Source organism: Anser anser, assembly GCF_964211835.1.
Source record: "Anser anser genome assembly, chromosome: 3".
Lineage (NCBI taxonomy): Eukaryota > Metazoa > Chordata > Aves > Anseriformes > Anatidae > Anser > Anser anser.
Genome location: NC_139722.1, coordinates 33,877,445 through 33,897,116, shown reverse-complemented (window position 1 = coordinate 33,897,116; position 19,672 = coordinate 33,877,445). Strand labels below are relative to the sequence as shown.

Here is a 19,672-nt window from a genome sequence, read left to right as displayed (position 1 = left end):
AAAATACGTGTTTTGGAATACTTTATACAGTTCATCATTTCTCTTCTCCAGTCTTAAATTAAAAGCTTCTCTATATCCATGCAATAGATGACAGACAATATCTCCTTGCAGCTCAGTAACATCCCAAGGGGCAGAGTATAACAAGAGTTCCCACAATTTTTCCACAGGAGTAATGATCAATAGTACTCTCCATTCCTACAGTAAGCACTGAACATCCCCTTCTCCTAAATCTAAATGGATTTGTTTATTACTGCTTTACGTTTTAGGTCTGACCATCAAGTAAAAAATACAAGAATTCGTGCAGACAGAAATCTCTGTTCACTAAATTTCTCGTCCTCCAAATCAGGAAAGAATTCCCATGCAACAGGGCTACTCTGTTAGCACAGATTTCTGCACATTCTTCCTATGTGTTTGAAACTGTACTGGGGAGGAAAGTAAATTCAGAAAACAAGGAAAAAGTTTCACCAATTCCACTTGCAAACTAGCTAAAATAACAAAAATGCAGTACTTTCCATTCTTCCAATTTTAACAGTCCTCACGTTTCAAGAAAAGTAAACATGCAAGTCATGTATATCAATAGATACGATGTCTATTAACATACTAAAAACTATTACCACCGCTCCAGAAGCAGTTTTGAATGCAGTTCAATTAATGCAGTTTTAAAGTGTCAAACGTTATAGTTCTAGGAATCTTTTCCACATTTTCCATAAGACAGTCTATACAATACAGCATAAAAAACGATGACACATTAGATATGTAAGACTGGCCAAAAACCTGAATGCTAGTATGAATCACACTACTGAAGAACAACATTACCAGAAAGGCAATAGATAAATTACTCAAGGAACACCCTTCCAGAAAGACCCCTTCATTTTTATTGGAGAATAAAATAATGAAAATATTAAAAGAAAACACTTTAACAATAGAATAACAAGCTATTTCTGTATGGTAATGTCTAATACACTAAACAAGAAAAACGCAGCACCTTACTGGACATTTGTAATCAAAAACAAAATTGCTAATCTTACTTGCAAGCAATTAATTTCATTCAAGTGCACTGTTTATCTGAAGTCTGACTGATAGTCAATGTAAGTGTGAAGCACCAGAATTTTCCATGTGCATATATACACGCAGAGGTACATATTTAAACAGAACAATTTCTATTAGATTGAGCTCAATTACAGTGACAGACATAACAAGCATTTGGTACCTAATTCATTTGTTTTGAGCGTTAATGGCAGAGATGGACAGAAGAATTCTCAGTTCTCCCTCTTCCCTCTACCAAGCTTTAATCTAATACTTCTGAAAACATCAAGCAAACACAATTGTTAGTTGCTGCTTACATAGATTCTAATGGAGTCTGTGAAATATATAGACTCAGATTAGGCAGAGATTTAATTCTAGGCTCATATTCTAATCATCACCTTGCAGTCGAAGTTGATATATTCCCTACTCCACGCACGTTTTTCCCTGGTTTAGTCCACGTTGTACTTCTTTCACAAAATCTGGAACTCTCATGCTTGTCTAAAGTCCAACCTTTGAATGAATAATGGTTGTTCTAACGTGCTGTCATAGGTTTCCAGATTTAAAACTGCTAGATAATCCACATAGATACATTGTATGCCTTTTTCCTATGAAGTCAACACACCCTATAAGAAGTAAACCTCTCAAGTAACATTTGAACACTTCTTTTTCCTTTGCTTCAAGTCAGTACAAAGTTTACCTGCTCTTACTAGACCTGTTATAGTATTATCATCCTATCTGGACTTGGTCCACCCTCGTAAATTTTCGTCACCATTGTCCACATTAGGTTTTCTTCACAAAAGATTCCTAACACATACACACGAGCATGCTTGCACACTCTTATGGTTTGCATCCCATCACATCATTAGTCCTAAAATTAACATGTCCCCGAATAAAGAGGAAACACAAACCTGATTGATTACTCTGCCCATCGGCCCTGGAATACTGAAACTTCCACGGGGGATGCTATCCAGTGTCATGTTGATACTGATGTTGAAATGGGATCTCAAAAATAAAAAATGGGGGTGCTGCACACGAAACCTATCTTTTGTTAGCCACCTGTCCAACCAGCATGCAGCCAAGGTGTGCAGAGAAGACAGTGACTAAACACCATCCTGACACTTCGGGCAATACAAGCAAACCTCACTGTATTCTGTAGAGAAAGTTCAGGAAAAAAAAAATGGTGTCCACAACGGAGAGTTCTCCTTTCACCACCGAACACCTTAAAGGTAGAAGGGAGGTAACGTGACAGCAGTTATTAACCAGAAGGCGTTTCTGAACATCAGAACTTCAGATTAATTATTTAAACCAGCAAATAGTATTTTGTTCATGCAGTATTTCTGCTCCAGAACCTCTAGTAACAAGAAACAAAACCCAACATCCCGCAGGAAGATGTGCAAGAGATAGTACCTATATTATACAGATCATACAAAATCACCATTGCTAAACTTACACCTGACTTGAAAAACTCCACTTATGAAGAACAAATTAATATATTTTTTTCTTATCATTGTGTAAGTATTTAGCAGCTATGGGCCCATGTTAACCAGATATGTGCTTATAGCAATTTTGCAAGACTACAATACCAGACGATTTATTCACAGGTTAAACTGCAAAGAATCAACAGTTAAATACATTCGAAATTCAGTGTACTTTTTTCATTAAGAGCTTTACAGAGAGGAAAAAAAAAAACCACTGCAAAAAAAAAATACTCAAGGCTTTATAAACGCTAAAGGTTCTTTTTAGTTACAGCTGATAGACTCATCATCAAATTTTACAAATTACAGCCGAATGTAAGCACAAAACGCCCCCCCCTCCCCAAATGAACCTCAGTGCCAAGGCTTGAAAGTAGCATTTTAGAAGCAGCCCGGCCTCATTTCACGGTGAGGGGGGAAAGGTAGGGCCTAGGCCGGGGCCTGGGCGCCGAGCAGGGGCAGGGGCAGGACGAGCCCCGCTTCCCCCTCGCCCTGCGGCTGCCAGCCCAGCGCCCCTGGGCTCGGAGCCCCCCCGCGCTGCGCCAAGCCCCGGCTGCTCTGGGCGCTCTGCCCCTGCGAACAAAACACGGCGCTGCCCCGGCCTCGGGAAATGAAAGAAAGGCAGAAAAAGCACAAGGGATCGGCTCGCCCTCGCTAAGCCCTCCCTCCGAAGCAGGTCTCTTTTCACCAAATGGAGCCAGCCCTGGCGGCACCCTCCCTTCCCCCACGCCACCGGGGCACCTCTCATTGTCGTCGGCCCCCAACGGGGACCCGATGCACACACACACACGCACCCGCCTGCCCCCGGCTCCCGGCCCGCTCCGCGCCCCTCGCCGCTTGCCAGAAGCGCAACGCGGGCCGCGTTTCCCCCCGGGGGAGCCGTGCACGCACCTTCCAGAAACAAGCTGTCTCTGCAGCCGCCGCCGCCGCCGCCACCGGCCATCTTCCCGCTGCCGAGCCTCGCTGCCTCACTCCATCGCTCAGCGAGGCGGCGGGGCCTGGCCCTTCCCCCGGCCTGCGCGCTCCGCCGCCCACCCCCACTGCGGAAGGCTGCCCGACCCGCAGCGGCGGCAGCAGCGGCACCGCCGAGGCCCGGCCCTCTCCCGCTCCCGGCGGCCCGGGCCCCGCTGCCTTCCGGCCCCCGCGCAGCGGCAGCAGCGGCAGCCGGCGGCGGCAGCGCGCCCGCCCCGCTCCGCCCGCCCCCTGGCCGCCCGCCGCAGCCCCCCGCGCGGTCGCCGGCCGGGCCTGGCCCTGCAGCCGCCGCCGGAGCCCGCTGGGGGAGACGGGCCCGGCCGGGGCTCCGCCGGAGCCGCCTCCGAGCCGAGGGGGAGGCCGAGGGAAGGCTGCGCTCGCTGCCGCCCCTCGCTCTCCCCCATGAACGGGGCCTCCGCGGCGCTGCCCTGCCGGGCCCCCCCCCCCGGCTCCCCCGGGCCGGGCTCGGGCCCCCAGACGCTAAAATGGCCGCAGCGGCGCTGCGCCCTGCCACGGCAGGGGCTCGGCCGCTCCCCCCTCGCTCAGGGCTGGAGGTGAGGAGGCGGCCGGGGCCGCGCACAATGAATGAACTCGGCGGCGGGGCAGGACGGGGGCCCGCTGCTCTGCCCCTCGCGGGAGGCCGCCGAGGGCCGAGCAAGGCTCGCGAGTCCTCACGTTATGTGCGGCCCGAGAGAGGTGTTTGTAACCGCACGACCCGGATCCCGCAAAAAACACGGCGCTGCCAAGGCGACTGCACAGAAATTGCAAGTCATGGCCTCCGGTGTGTCTGATTTTTAAAAGAAAAAAAAAATCCTCGTTCGTCTAGCACGTAGGGTTTTGTATTTTAAATGGCCTGCCCGTGAAGCCAAAGCACCAAAACATCTTTTTAAAAAATGGAAGGTAAATTCTGACAGCCTGGAATTGGCAAAAGCTAGAGATGGCTTTCTTGGACACATGCCTTCATCTGACACTATCAATGCTACTTTGATCGCAGAAACGAGGAATTCATGTCTGATTTAAAGTACCTAGTTTTAAAATGACTTCTCTCTGAAAAGTGAGCTCCCAAAATTAAGGAAACTCAAGACTTCGCACACTTAAGTCCTAAAATAGGTTAGCTTCAAGTACATAGTGCCTATGAAGATTAAAAGCTAGATACAGGAAAACTGCAAGTTTCCTAAATTTGTTACTTTCATTCCCAGATTTACTGACACCAACCACATTCAAAAGCCAATGTGTTTACAAACACTTAAGAGAGTGCTTAGTTTGCACACCAGCAAGAGATGCAGAAAAGGAAGACACAAAAGATGTCAGTGCTCCCCAAATGCTATATAGCATCACCAGAGCTAATGAGCAATTAGAAAAAAATCCAAAAGCTGGATCAGTGCTGCCAAACTTACACCTCTCTGTAGAAAGACTTTTTCTGAAGGAGGAATCGCAAAATATTCTTTCATTAGTAATAAAATTAAACAGGAATCAATTAGGAAAATTCAGTGCAAGCTAATTATACAGAAACCAGAAGACCATATGTGCTTAATAGAAACCTAACGTTAAAAGACCAAAAAGAAGAACAACAGAAGAAAGGAAATTTAGAATCTAATTTTGTAAAAATACCCTATCATGTCTCAGAAGGGTATCGTCTGGACAGACGGTTGGTTTATGGTGGAGTCACAACATGAAATCTGCAAAAACAAGTTCCTATTTTCGGCTGAGACCAGAAAGGTTCAGGTCTACCTAATTCTTCACAGATTTTTAAAAACTAAGGATTCTGATTTATTGGAATAAATGTCTGATAAGAGTTTTGTGCTTTTGTTGATCAAGTTATGGTACCAAACGCAGCTTCACAGTTTTATTTTTAGTGAGCACAGTATAGATGAAAACACCTTTTAAAGTATAAATAGCAATGGAAGAAGTTACCAATACTCATCTGGGTGCATCCTTCATTTTAGACTTTTTTTGATTGGTAATTTAACGTTATTTATTTTATGGAGAAGAGCTGCCCCAAAATTACATCTCGCTGCTATGTTTTGGGTTTTTTTTTCTCATTATTTTAAAACCGTTGAAGGATGCAAGCGGCTAGTATTTTGTGTGAAATCTCGTTTTTTCATAAAGCTTTTATTCATAGTCCATTTTTTTGTTTGTTTACTAAGTATTTGTGAAGGAGTGCAATACTGCTGAGTCAAGTCTCTTCAGCATCCTCCTAGCTTTGCTTAGAACCAGAGGATTTTGTCCATGTGTAAGACATAACTGAATGATCAATGAGAAGAGAAAACTAGCATTCCTATTTCTGCTGGACAAAATCATATAGAATTTACTGAGTTTTCTTTCTCTTTTAAGTCCAAATGTTAACTGTCTTCACTCAGTAAGAACCCAGGAATAAAATACAGCAGTTTGTTACTTCCTGGCCTTTAGCAGCCACTAGAAGTTTACCACTTCCATTACAGGTAGGTGACGATCCCAGGACCCAATCTAAGATCCTAAATTTACAAACATGTATTTACAAACGTGTATTGCTCTATTGTCACAGCACTGCAGAGAGTGAAAAGCTGACTACTTCATTAGGTGATGATCAATTTTTACGTCACCTTAACAAATTCCGCTTTTCCTTCTCTTCCCGCAATGAAAAGCTTGTTACTAATAGGTATTTAGATTATTTAGATGAATTAGATAATTTAGTATTGAAGTGACAAATATGTCTTTTTTTCTTTGTATTTCTGATTCTTTCCAATTATTTCTTTTCTCTCTGTGTTTTGTAAGGTTAGCCAACAAAATGGGTGGCTAGTGCATAGAAACTATTTCCTTACTTTAGGAATAAAATAGAATTAGGATTAAAATTTCACACCTTCTGTAGCTGTGGCATTATACATTACTTTTCTTTTTTTTTACTGCTACATAAATCACAGGGAATTTATTGGTACCCTGAATCAAACCTTTTGTAATTTACAACCCATGAACCCATTCTACAGACTACAATTTGACGTTTTTTAACAGTAACACCTTTTAGAAAATAATGATTATGGACTGAATTATTTGTCATTGTTTTCCACTGCTGTTCTTAGAACTATTCCTTGAATGTATTACAGATGCACAATCTATGCTCTCTATTTTAAAAATAAAAGCTTTTCTTTTGTCCTTTTGACCTGATGCCTGTTTCTCCTCTGCGTTTTTAAAGCAAAATCAGATATATTTCTTGTGCTTACTTTGTCTTGTTCTTGCTGTTAAACGTACTGTTTCACTTTTAGTTTTTGTTGTTGGATTTTTTTTTTTTGGTCTTGCTTGTTTTTTTACCAGATATTATTTCAGGACAGCTTGCATACCGTAATAAACTTTTCCAGAATACTCACAAGTGGAAGAATACAATTTGTCCATGTGCTAGGATTTACAGCAATGCATCCAGATTTGGAAATGTTTTTTGTTAAATTTAGGTGTCAAAGATAGTTTGCTGAGTAGATAATAAACAAGTACAGGCTGCTAAACATCATCAGGACTTACACTAAAACATTCTTTTAATTCTTTCTTTGAAGGAGCCATCGTTTTTAAATCTGACTTGCCTACCTCAAAATGCAACATTGTGTTGTTGCAGAATAACCATAACGAACAAGAATCTATTAGATCTTCTGTTACTGCCATAAACCTTTTGAAAATAAAAATCCTGTTTTTCATTGCTATGGTTGCTGCTTAAATATCTGCTGCACCATTTTAGTCATTACTACATTACCAAAGAGAAACAGTTTTGCCTTAAATCTGTAAGTTCTCTTGTTGGACAGTAAGATCAAGCAACTGTATTAGACTAAAAAGCTATGACTCATCAAGCATCAGAGTGAGAGTTGTAGACCTAAAAGACTGATGGAGAGAAATGTACCACATCATTAGCCACAACACAGCATCAGAGAGTACTTTAGGAAGTAGTATTTCTTTCTGCAGGGTCTGGGCTCCGGAAAGCCCTTTTTTCTGGAAAAAAAGAAGAAAATAGAATTTGATGCACAGCCCAGAACCACTGTATCAGAGACTGGGAAACAGTACCTCTCCTAACTATAATTATAATACTAATCATGAGAAGAAATTTATAAAAGAGAATGATTTAAAACTTATACACGAAGTCATACAAAAGAAGAAATGATCATTTATAACTCAAATGTAAAACATCCCATCTGAAAAATGTGGAATAATCTTCTGTATTTAAAATTATTCCTTTATAATTACATTGTGTAGCTATTTTATTGCACATTTTCAGGCAAGGATTGATCGTTGACCAAGCAAAAGAAGCTTTAGAAGACTGTTAAGAAACAAGACCGTTGGTAGTAGTTTTGTAAATGTTAAGGGGAACACATAAAAGGCTGAAGAAAATATAACAGTTCTGAGACATTTAGAATGTATTTTCTGATATATATTCAAAATATCTGTATAAAAGATATCTCAGTATATTTTGACTCACTTTATCACATTTTCTAAGTTTCCTGAAGCAACCCTATTGTTAACCTGAAATAAGATTTTCCCTTTCTCCAGCATTCTTATTGTGATATTCTAATGGCAATAAGTTTTTGCACAAACTTATCAAATGTATTTATTGGTTGCAATCCAAGCTTTATCAGTAGGCAACATTATAACTCTGTTCTTGTCTGTCTTTGAGCAGAACTCTTTCATGATTTTACTACAAGAACAGAAGTTCTAACTGATTTAAAGGAAGCAAAATATAAAACATTGCATTTGTCAACATAAGTAGTATGGCATAACCACAACAGCCTTTCATCTGAGAACAAAAAGAAGATAATGAATGCATCCACAGCATGAAATACTAAAATCAAAGACTATGTAATCAGGGAAACAAAATTATAGAAAAATTTACCATAATAAAACTAAAAGCTCAGTAAGACTCAAACTGTTACTGAAGACACTTCAGGCATGCAAAAACATACCACATACAAAACATATTATGCATATATGCACAGTGTCAGATCCTGTCTCCTGCTTTTCAAATCAACGCATAATATGCCTATGTCAACTTTGAATGTATTTCTAAACATGTTTAAAAAATATTGAAACTTGGTTCATATTAAGTTATACAAAAGTCACTCTCACAATCACACATGGAAAAAAGTGTTCTTAATTGCCAGCTAGAAAACAGAGCTTGTAGATGGTCTATTTTTGTAATGGTCTCACACCCATCAGAAAAGGAAACCGATTTGTAGCTGAAGTCCTTGGAGATGCTTTGTAAATAATCATTAGCCTCCAGATTTTCATGCCAGCAGAACTATCCAATTTAAGCTAATGTGTATAATAAACAGAAAACATCTAATCAAAATTGTTTCAGCAAGGTCACGCATTTTGGAGTAGGATCACCTTTCCTCTGCCTGTTTCATAAGATACCTACTTGTATAAAGCTTAAAGGAAAATTACTTTCAGAGTAATTAAGGCAATCTTTCAGTACAAGTTATTACAGGTTTTATGTAGGTAACTTCTGTATGTATCTGAATTATGTTCCTAAAAATAAACTACATCCAGGACACGTAGAACATCAAGTACTAACCTGTATACATACAAGCAGAAATACATACTAAAGTATGCGTTTGAGTATGTATGTATTTGTTTCTTACAAATTTCCCTCTCATCAGAAGAGCCTCTAAACCTGCTTCTCAGGTAAAAAAGAGAGAAGAGACTGGACTATGATGATGAATGTGCTTTTGTCTGCCTACTTCACTGGTTAAGTATAGTAGTGAACTCATTCTCATCTGTGAAGTAGAACCAGTAAAAGCATATGTAGGAATAACCATACTGCAAAGAATAGAATCCACACAATAAGGATTTGAAAGATGTAAAGGCATCATTTAGTTTGTCCTCCTACATAGAGACAAGTTGTAAAGACTTACAATGTCACCAGTATGTGCCCTTACAAATCAGTTTAAAATGGATCTTCAGTCTCCACAGATAGCATATCAGAACATTTCTCCTAATAAGTTTCTTCTTCTACCTCAATTAGAGGTCACTGTGCTCTTCTGAACAACTTTTATATACTGGGAGACTGCTGTTATGTTTTTCAGTCTTTTCTACAATTCCTTCAGCCTTCCCTCACTTATTATTTTAATCTTCTCCCTGGAGTCCCTTTAACTCGCCTGCATTTTAAAGTGGGGCATTCAAAACAGGATGCAGCACTAATGTAGGTCTCTCTAAAGTCAAGTAAAGCAGAATGATTGTCTTCTGCTTCTGACATACTACAATTCCTTTTAATATGTCCTAAAATACTTTGCAACAAAATTACAGTTAGATCATGGTCAATTTGTAATCCAACATAACTCCCCAGCCCTTTTCTATACTGTTGTTCCCTAGCCAGTTGTATCTCACTTTGGATTAGTTCGTCTGATTTCTCCTTCTAAAGTCTGTGATTTTGTACTTGCCTTCACTATATATTATCTTGCTGGTTTTAGATAATTTTCTTCATCTATCCAGATCACCTTGAACTCAATCCTGTTATGGCAGGGGCTTGCAGTACTTGCAGTATGGCAGTGAAAATACGAGCAGAATTACGGCTACGATAAGCCTGCGCAGAATCAAATGCCACTCTCACACCCACTACCTTTTTTCAACCTGTTTCCTAGGTCAATTTTAAGACATCACCCAGGACAACGGCTGAAGCCTTAGTATGATCAGTATCACCTGCATTCTCTGCCTAATAATCCCATATGCCAACTACCCCACTGAGGATGGATAAAACTGTAGTTTGACATCAGAGCTTTGCAGTTATTCCTAGCAACAGCAGATTGGAATATAAGTCCAAGAGATATGTAAGAAGACCTTGATATGTGTACTTTAAACTTCTGCTCTTCTTAGTATTTTTAATCTTACCCACATAAGGGGGGGTGTTATTCTCAGACACTGTTTCCTCTAACAGAAGGTTGTGGATGTCCATTGCTTGAAGATGTGTACATTCTTTATTGTAAGTGTATCCTAGTAACATAGGTCCACACAACTCAATCTGTTACACATACAGCAGTTGTAAAATGACAGGACGTGTGTTTGGAAGGCTCAGGGAAGATGAAGTTTTCTCCAGAGTTGTGTGGAACTAGGCCCTGTATAATCACTGTGAAATCAAAGGTAAGACATCTCCATGGAGTAGAGCGTCCGCTCCGGTGAAGTGTAGACAACTTTAACTGCTGTAAGCAACATGGGCCCTGAGAGAGGGGAGCTTAAAGAAACTGGAGTTGTCTCATGCTCACAGTTATATTATACAAAGACATCTCAGTGAGATGGGATGTGCTAACGCAGTGAGTTTTGCAGTGTTTGTTAGCAAGCTATCACAGTTTATTAAGTAGCACATCACACACTTTTTTAATTTTCAAAGAGTCTCACAGTCTTTATGCTCTTTGATAAATGACAGTGTCTGTCATTACGTATCCATGCTTGATAGATTAATTCCAAGCATCTATCATCCTTCTTGCATTAGCTGCATGCATAAAAATGAATGAATCCAGTTGTGTATCCTGTGCAGTTACAGGAGGCTGCTAAAAGCAGAAGGCCAAGAGGTTGGGACACACTGGGGGCAGGGAATGGCTGCTACCATTCTGAGTCCTACTAGACACCAATGGAGCCCCCTTGATGTGACACACCCACGTGACATAAACATGTCACCACTATCGCTGTTGATTTTTGTCAAAAGCTACAGAGATGTTAACTGCTATGGGCATAACTGGCATGTGATTTTCCTCTAGGTTTTGATTGGGGGTGGGGGATTAGACTGGTTTTAATGTTTTGCTAACTTTTCCTGTTAAAATTTCGTGAGAATTACTTTGGTAGTTATTCATCTTCTCTGGCAGCATGAGGTCCACAGAAATAGGTAAGTATGCTGTGAACATGTAAGCATATTACTCAGTCAATTTAGTGCTCAGAAGACAGATGCTGTTCCTTGGAATATTATGAAGACATTTATTTCTTTTTTGAGAAAACTCTATAATGTTTGATTAAGTTTACTTACTTTAATATACAGAATTGTGTAAGTTTCTGTAGAAGGCACCAAGATCACCAGCACTGTTCTCTTTATTTTTTAAAGAAAATACAGATGCAAAGTACAGTTTTTCAGCAGCTTGAAGATGTATGTACTTTGACTGAGGATTTACAGTTGCTAAAACAATGTGAAATTTTAGCCAACTGTTTAAATTAGTTACCATATGAGGCCATGTAGAGTGGAGCATACCTACTATTAATGTCTGTCCTATTTGCTGCCTTGTGGTATAGATGCCAAATGTATTGTTTTTCAGTACTGAAAAGTTTTAAAGTGCTGTATCAGTTTTCATCATAAAAATTCCATTCTCTGCACCACCCATAAGGATGAATGAAGACTGAAATCGTTCTGTGGAAAATTCAGTAAATGAAACATAAGCTTCTTAAGAATAAGTAATATAATTTAGAGAAAATTAAATCATATTCATTACCCCTAAGTAGCTTTCCAAGAGGAAAATAATCAAATGACACTTTTAGAAAAGTATTGGGAAGACATTCAATGCTATAGAATGTTTCCTTTCTTACTGTGTGAAATTTGATTGGTTTCATACAGTTGAAGGTTTGAAGAGGCCTTAGGAGAATACATATGCTATATATATTAACATATAGTAAGACGACTTTATGGTTAATAACTTGTGCGATCTGATTAATATATTCACAATTTGGGGATATTTGTTTTGAATTCTATTAGTGTCCTCACCACTTAATAGCAACCCACCTGCTATCATCTCCCCTTCCCCAAATAGACTCACCTTGTTTTCAGGCTCTCTTTATCCATTCCTGTCTCACTCCTCCCTGTGGCTCCTGCACTAAAAGCAATCCTTCAACTTCTCTGTCATTGCTCAAGTTCTTCTCTTCCCTCAATCTGTCTTTTTATTCAGTTTCTGTTTTGAGCTTCTTTCCTCCTGCCAAAATCAGTACCAAAATCCCTCCCATGCTTCCAACAGAGATTTCTCCAACTCTTTTCCTCCACAATTGCTACCCCATTCCTGCCTTTTGTTACGACTCCCTCCCACTGCTGGTTCTTCTGTATTAGCTTGTTATTGAATATGGCTCATGGATACTAACTGAGGATAGCAATAACTGAATTTTAGCTAGATGAATAAAAAGAAAATCTAGTCACTATTTATTGAGTATATTTTCTTCAGTACTGTAATTCAGTTTGGTAATAAAACACATTCTCCCCTTCTTGTATTAGCTAACACAAGTCATTTTGTTTTTAAAAGTGTTGCACGCAGACATGTAAGACTGGAACAGCAACCCAACAAATTTCATGTTCAGTGCAAAGAACCTCAACAAAAACATAATTAATGCAACACAATGTTTGAGATTTTAAGCCAACAAAAGCCAGACCATTTAGAGCTAAGGTTCCCATAGCAACCTTACTCTATCTCCTCCTGTGTCTGTGTGATAGGGTCTTTTTTTACATGACCACATATTGCTAGAGAATGTGCTGTATTATTCCATAAATAGAACATCAGCTTAATAGGTAAGTGAACTACACAAGGACTTAGAAAATTGTCTGTGTGTCTTCAAAGGAAATTAAATCAGTGTGGCTTGCAGAGGTACTGTATGTATATAAACACTAGCAGAAATTTTCATGTAAGCTTCAACATCATTAATATAAATGATGCCTGCCAGTGGCATAACTACAAACGTGCCAAAAATTCGATTATCTATTTCCCTGTATATAGATAAAGTCGAGGGATTTTTTGGTATTTCTTAAAAAATACCTTTCTATACATGGAGACTCTTCAATTTTAAGGGATTATTTTTTAGAGTAGGTAACTACCTAAAAGTATATAGGAACTCAAACGATGCAGTCAGACTTCAGGGCCACCTTAACATCAAATCTGCACTTTACATTCTTCAGCTGTGACATTTTCATGCAAAACTGTCTCAGAGAACCTAAGAATATCTTGTTACAGGTAAAGTAATAAGGCACCCAACCCATGAGTTTTGATTTCTACCTCTGGATGCTGGTTTAGGCACTGCAGGTCAAAACGAATGAAACACCAAGTTTCTACCAGATCTAGAGCAAGGCAAGAAAGTTGAGATCCCTCATAAGTTACCAGTAATCTCGAAGTATGTTTTTGGAATTGAAAATGTTTTGTATGACACTGATACAAAACTCTGCAAAACAGACAGCAACTGGTTAGTTTGGAGAGGATTTCAAAACAATAATAATGCAATGAAGATAAATAAGAAATATAATTGAAATACTCCTGACACAAATGAGAGAAACGTCATCCGTTTCCTCAGTTGTGCTCTAACACAGATTTTCCACATTCAGCTTCTTTGTAAACAAGCTTAAAGACCTGGTTAACGCTCTGACTGTTGTTAGCATCCAAGCAGGTGGATACTCTCAGCATTCAACCATTGTTAGCTCTGAAGAAATCTGACACTCAGCAATGAGATGACTAGCAAATCCCTGAAGCATCTCCTTTCTCATAATAATATATGAACAATAACGGACAATGTGTCCAAATAGAAGTGGGTAGCAGCCTGAAATATTGAATAGTTCCCCAGAGAAATAATAACGAGGAACTATTCAACTAATATCCTTTTTCTGGCTCACAAGGACATTACAAAGCAGTAATCATATTGTGCTAGACTGGATTTAACTTTGTTGAAACTAGCACATTAATTGTAAACCTCCACTTAAGATAGTAAAAGGTTATTCTCACCCAAATGAAAAAGCAAATGCCTGAGATCTTAACGTCTTCACAAAGAGCTTTCATCTAGACAGAGATTTCAGTAGGCACAACAGAGAAGTAGCTCTGTTTGAAAACAGAAACAAATGAAAAAAGAAAAAGGAAAAACATAATGAAGAAAAAAAGCTTGGAAGTTTAAAGAATATGTGTATGGCCTCTGAAATCAGGAGAACAAGGCAGAGCACATGCTGAAGTGGTTTTTCACACTATGAACAGGGGAACTAAGTTATCTAAGTCTTCTTATACCCAAGGAAGTAGAGCCTTGCAAATTCTCTTAAGTAAACAGAGCACCAACAAGGACATTTGACCTCTTTGTCCTCTTAGCTGAAAAAGTCCACAACATTCCCTATAACAGGTCAATACACCTTTAACCTATGCACTACAAAGTTCACAGCTAACAGCACATTATTTTCCCTCCTGAGACAAGAGTTACTGCAGCTCCTTGCTCCCAGGAGAGCACAGCCAGCCTTTAGCACAGCCTGGGTGCGAGTAACACCACATGCTCCAGCCAACTGCAGCCTGAGACAGACCCTCATCAGCCCTCTGGTGAGGGCTAACTTCACCTACAGGTGAAAGCATTGTTCCCTTGCTGGGTTTTAGCCTGTATGCATTTAAGTTTTCTCCACAAACAACTACTTACGGGCTAGCAGCAGCTGCCTGGAGGAAGCAGGCTTTGAAAAAGGCCAGGAGAACATCTTCCCTGCGCTCCTGAGAGGAAGGAAAAGCCTCGACGGGTGCGAAGAGATAAAAGCAATGCCTCTGATCCAGAAACAGCTCTCGCTCGGGCGGGGAACCTTCTAGCAACTTTCAGAGCTCGGGGGCAGCGCGGGCAGGGCAGGGCGCGGCAGGGGTTCGGGCGTTTCCCCGGACCCGCCCAACGGCCGCCCCCAACCGCCGCTGACCGTTGGCGGCCGTTAGGTGGCCCCGGGGCCCGGCCACCCCCTCAGGGGGCGACCTCGCTTCGTGTGGCGAGCAGAGGTGGCTTTTGTATCGCCCTCGGAGCTGGCTGCCTGCTGCCATGTGCCAGCCACCCCTTCCATACCCTCCCCCCCCCCCAAAAAAGTGTGTGTGTAACAAAACCCGGGGTTACAGCTACAGTTAAACCCAGCTGTGTGCTCCTGTAAGAAAGCCATTTGCAAATCTTGTGGGCACAACCATTATTTTCAATTAGAAAACTCACAAGCCTCTTTTCTTTCCTAGGCAATGGGGTCAAGGCATTATTACTTTACTTGAGTTGTTTGGTATGGGCCTCATAAACGTCTACATTTCCAGTGTTACTCATCACATATGATATTTGTAAGTATCCTGGTCAGCATTTAGTTTAATGTATAAAAACTATGGTACTAGTTTTGAAACACTTAGATTAATATATAAAAATATGTTAGGGTTGCAAACAACAAATATTTCAATTTCTATAAAATGGTAATGAGCAAAATCTGTATCAAAGGATATCTCCACTTGCCTATAATGTATGTGAACATGTAATAATAAGCTTCTACAATGGTAAGTGCAAGGGAATAAAGTTAGCATTATCATCAACATTTGCCTTTCTTGGCTCACAAAGATTTTCTTGATGCTTTTATGCTCTGTGTGTACTGTCTGCGGGTTATTTGCAAGCCATAATGCCATGGGAAATGTGAGCATACACGATATAGAACCATTTTGGAACCCTGTAATGGCGTTCCGATCCAGAACTCTCCATTTTAAGAAATAACCACAATTTCTAACTATGATAAATGAACTTGGAAATTTGCAGTATACATTTCAGACATAAAAATTGTGTGGGTGCTAGAGATCTTCAACCTGGAGAAGGGAAGGCTGTGGGGGATGCCTTATAGTGGCCTTCCAGTACCTAAATAGGGCCTACAGGAAAGCTGGGGAGGGACTATGTTAGGGAGTGTAGGGATAGGACAAGGAGTAATGGCTTTAAACTAAAATTGGGTAGATTTAGATTAGATATAGGGAAGAAATTCTTCACTCAGTAGTGAGGCACTGGAACTGGATGCCAAGAGAAGCAGTGGATGTCCCATCCCTGAAGGTGTTGAAGGCCAGGTTGGATGGGTCTTTGAGCAACCTGGTCTAGTGGGAAATGTCCCTGCCCTGGCAGGGGGTTGGAATAAGATGATCTTTAAAGTCCCTTGCAACCCGAACCATTCTGTGATTCTATGATCTACCATATGTGATTGTCTGAAGCATGACTGCTGAGGAAATATATGTTTAAATCTTTATTGGAGCTTCTGGTGCAATAATTACTATTTACAATAATATAACTTTTAAATCTTTTTTTTTTTTCTCATATGACCATAAAGGTAATAAGCAATTATCTGTATTATCAAGGACCTATCGGTGCTGCAAGATACAATTACCTGGCATCATGTGATAAATTAACCCTTAGATTGCTATTTTTTGCTTTAATGAACCATCAAGAAAGTTAAGAACCATCAGTCACCTGCAAGAGAGAAAAAAAACTTAGTCTTTTGCTCAATTTCAAATTAAGCACTAATACATTACCTTGAAAGTTGATCAAGGTAATTTAGGCAGGTCTCAGACAGGAGTTGTCAAATACAGAATCTCTTTCAATTATGAAAGCAAGGAATCTGAAGTGCTGGAAAGAGTAGAGCCCAAGCCGAGAAGAGAAAAATACTCTGGATGAGAATATGTAAGAGAGGAGAAGATCCAAATCAAGCTTTTAAATCCATCAGCAGGACCAGTTGGTGAATGATTTGGAAGATTGGTCAATTTACTTGGTCAATTTAATATGAAACTAGAAGATCAGCACTTGGCCTTACTTTGTATTTTAGGAGACAGCTGCAATAATACTGATAATACAGACTAATGTTTGTAAAACATGTGGATGAAGTGAGGTGCTATTAATAACGAAGTGTCCTATATACATATTATCTCAAATTACCTACCCTGAGAGATAAGAATAATTTAAATAAATACTATTATAAAAATAAAATGCTGTTATAGCTACCTGGACCATGAGAATTCAGTCTTTGAGGTATTCACAGCCTCTAGTGCCTTAAAGTTCTTCTAACAAAGTCAGAAATATGATTATCCTCACTTAAAGGAACGTAGGAACAGACAGTGGGATTCATCATTCTTGTCTTTAGATGACTACAGAACTAGTGTACATGTGAGCTAGTGGTCTGCCCTTCTTTTGTGCTTAATGGAGAGAAACAGGTACTTTGAAAGTGTGATTTATTTCAAATATTTTTAGATGTCTACTTGGAATGAATTGTTTCATCAAATCTGTTTCTTTCCATTTTCTGTAAAGGGAATCTAGATGCCTAGCTCAGATGTAAATTTCTATAGCATAGGAGTCTCTGATTAGGTGAATCATATAAGCTGGCTATCTGAGTTCCACAGTAGCAGTTGAATCACACAAACATCCCCAGTCCTGAGAAGGAGAGTATTTGATAATTTTATGTTTCTGTGCCACATCCCGTGTCTCAAATATTAATTGATATTTTTTATTCCTTTCCTCATTGATGTTCCTGGGCAGATTCTTTTCTCTAATGCTGTTGGACCCTGGTTTATGTTCAGAATATGCCTACGTGTCGTGCTGTGAGTAGGCACAGTCTTTCTATGCCTGTGCTGAAAGCTAATACAAACTCACACTGCCAGTGCTCTGAGCCAGCCATGAGTGTGCTCGCTCTGTGCACAGCCTAGGCTAATTAACTGTGCCAGACAGCAACCTTGTTAGCTCTGGCACGGTGAGACATTTACTGCACTCACACATCTCTTGGTCAGCACAGAATACAGGCAGGGTGATCAGGGGCCTGTCTGAAGTACAACATGTAGACAGAGCTGCAGAAATTGTAGAACCCTTCCATCTGCTTTTATTATTGTTATTATAATTTTTGCAGCTACACAGTCTGTTTGTTGTTTGACTACAATTATCATTATGTATTAGAGCAGGTAATAGGGTAAGTAAAATAGAAAAGAGCTAGTGATGTATTGGAATTGGTGAATATATAGCTTCTTCTTTCTTCTGTGTGATACAGCTGAGTTAACAACTCTAACAAAACTAGTGTCTAGTCTTCTAGATAGGGAGAGCCAAAACTTGATGTTCACTACTGTGAGTAACAAGTAACTCAACAAGAGCAATTTTAAACTCGTAATTATAGTGTTTAAGATTAGAGGATGTCCTATACTGGGCAAAGGATATGACATACCTTCATTGGGGTGTAGTAAGGCTGAGATCCTGCAGTGGGATGGCCTTTACAAGAACTTTGCATCAATCTCTCCAGGAAATTCAAGAGACAGCTTCACCTCATGCATCACATAGCAATCTGCATCTATAAGCATTGCATCCATGTTATTCTTCACCCTTTTTCTTAACTTAATCACTTACCGTGTAAACAGCTACATGACATTTTTCCTTAACTGTTGTGTTGTCTGCTGGGAACAGGGAACTTGTAGCCAGCGAATAACTTCCTTATCCTGTCTCACACAGACATCATTTTGCTTGTGGAAGCAGCATCTTTAATCAGTTTTAGTTAGGATTTATCTCTTCTGCCATCTCTGGACTGAAAATTTCTTCATAACTTTTTCATCTTGTGAAATTATATGGTTATGGCCATGTTTTATAGTGCTGTCCTGTGCACTTGATGAAGGTAGTTACAAAATTTTAAGCAAGGATATGGATTTGTAGACAACTTATTCATGCATGAGAGTGAGGTGGAACACTGTCCTTCCAAAAAACATTTAGAAAGTAAGTCAAAGGATTATGGTTTTTGATTTTTATTCCCTTACAAAGCTGAAACAGCAGAATGTCTCTCTTCAGGTTTTTGAGGGAGTGTTCTAATTAGTCAGCTGAAGAAGAGTTCCTACTATAAATGTTAATAGGCAATCTTGGTTTTCTGAACTAGGTATGTGCAGTAATAAAAGAGCAAGTACCCTTGTAAAGGACTTTGTTACCTTTTCAAATCATTCTTTTAGAACTATACTTTCATTTTTATGCTGCTTATCTTGGCCAGATTGTGCTATTAACATACTTTTGTTTAGAAAACAACAAAAAACACCTGTTTTGTCAGTCTTAATCTTTAAAATAGGATAAATGAACTATGGAAAGTATGTATCAATATTTCACTCTTCAGAAAAATTTACAAATCTCATAAAAGTGCCCCGTCATGTCCTTGAACTCTGTAATACAAGGATCCACAGTATGAGAACAGAAGTAGCCCAAGTCAGTATAAGATATCAGGAGGTATAGCACTATTTGATGACAGAACTTTTCTATGACTGACATTTAGTGGATGTTTTATAGTGGAGTTTTAGTGGACTGCATTTAGTGATGCTGTATTCTCACAATAGCAAGCAGAAGCTTTGATATAGCCTAGCCCACCTTTGATTTCAGTTTCACATGGAATTGTCAATTCATTTTTTCATGTAAAGACTCAAGGATTCTACAGATCCAACAGTTGTTCTTAGTTTGTCACAAGGGGGCAGATCAGTACTGTTCAAGTTTATCGTTTTTTCCCCTAACAATCA

At 39.8% G+C, this 19,672-nt stretch overlaps 2 protein-coding genes across 8 annotated transcripts in view; one reads left to right on the top strand and one right to left on the bottom strand.

The window, feature by feature from the left end:
• The window catches only part of SENP6 (SUMO specific peptidase 6), a 94,363-nt gene extending 79,297 nt beyond the window's left edge, over positions 1-15,066 (bottom strand). For 2 of the 7 annotated variants that reach the window (XM_083829935.1, XM_083829936.1), the window contains exon 1: positions 3,390-3,668. In XM_083829935.1, coding sequence (XP_083686061.1) covers positions 3,390-3,441 — 52 coding nt within the window. In that variant the 5' untranslated portion in view covers positions 3,442-3,668. Of the gene's footprint in view, positions 1-3,389; positions 3,669-14,813 lie in introns of those variants that run through there. The other 5 variants (XM_083829939.1, XM_083829940.1, XM_083829937.1 and 2 more) reach the window with 4 other exon arrangements.
• Positions 10,453-19,672, top strand: part of FILIP1 (filamin A interacting protein 1) — a 134,996-nt gene continuing 125,776 nt past the window's right edge. Inside the window, exons 1-2 of the mRNA XM_083829931.1 lie at positions 10,453-10,556; positions 15,374-15,469. The gene's annotated coding sequence lies outside the window, so the exon portion shown is untranslated. The remainder of the gene's footprint in view (positions 10,557-15,373; positions 15,470-19,672) is intronic.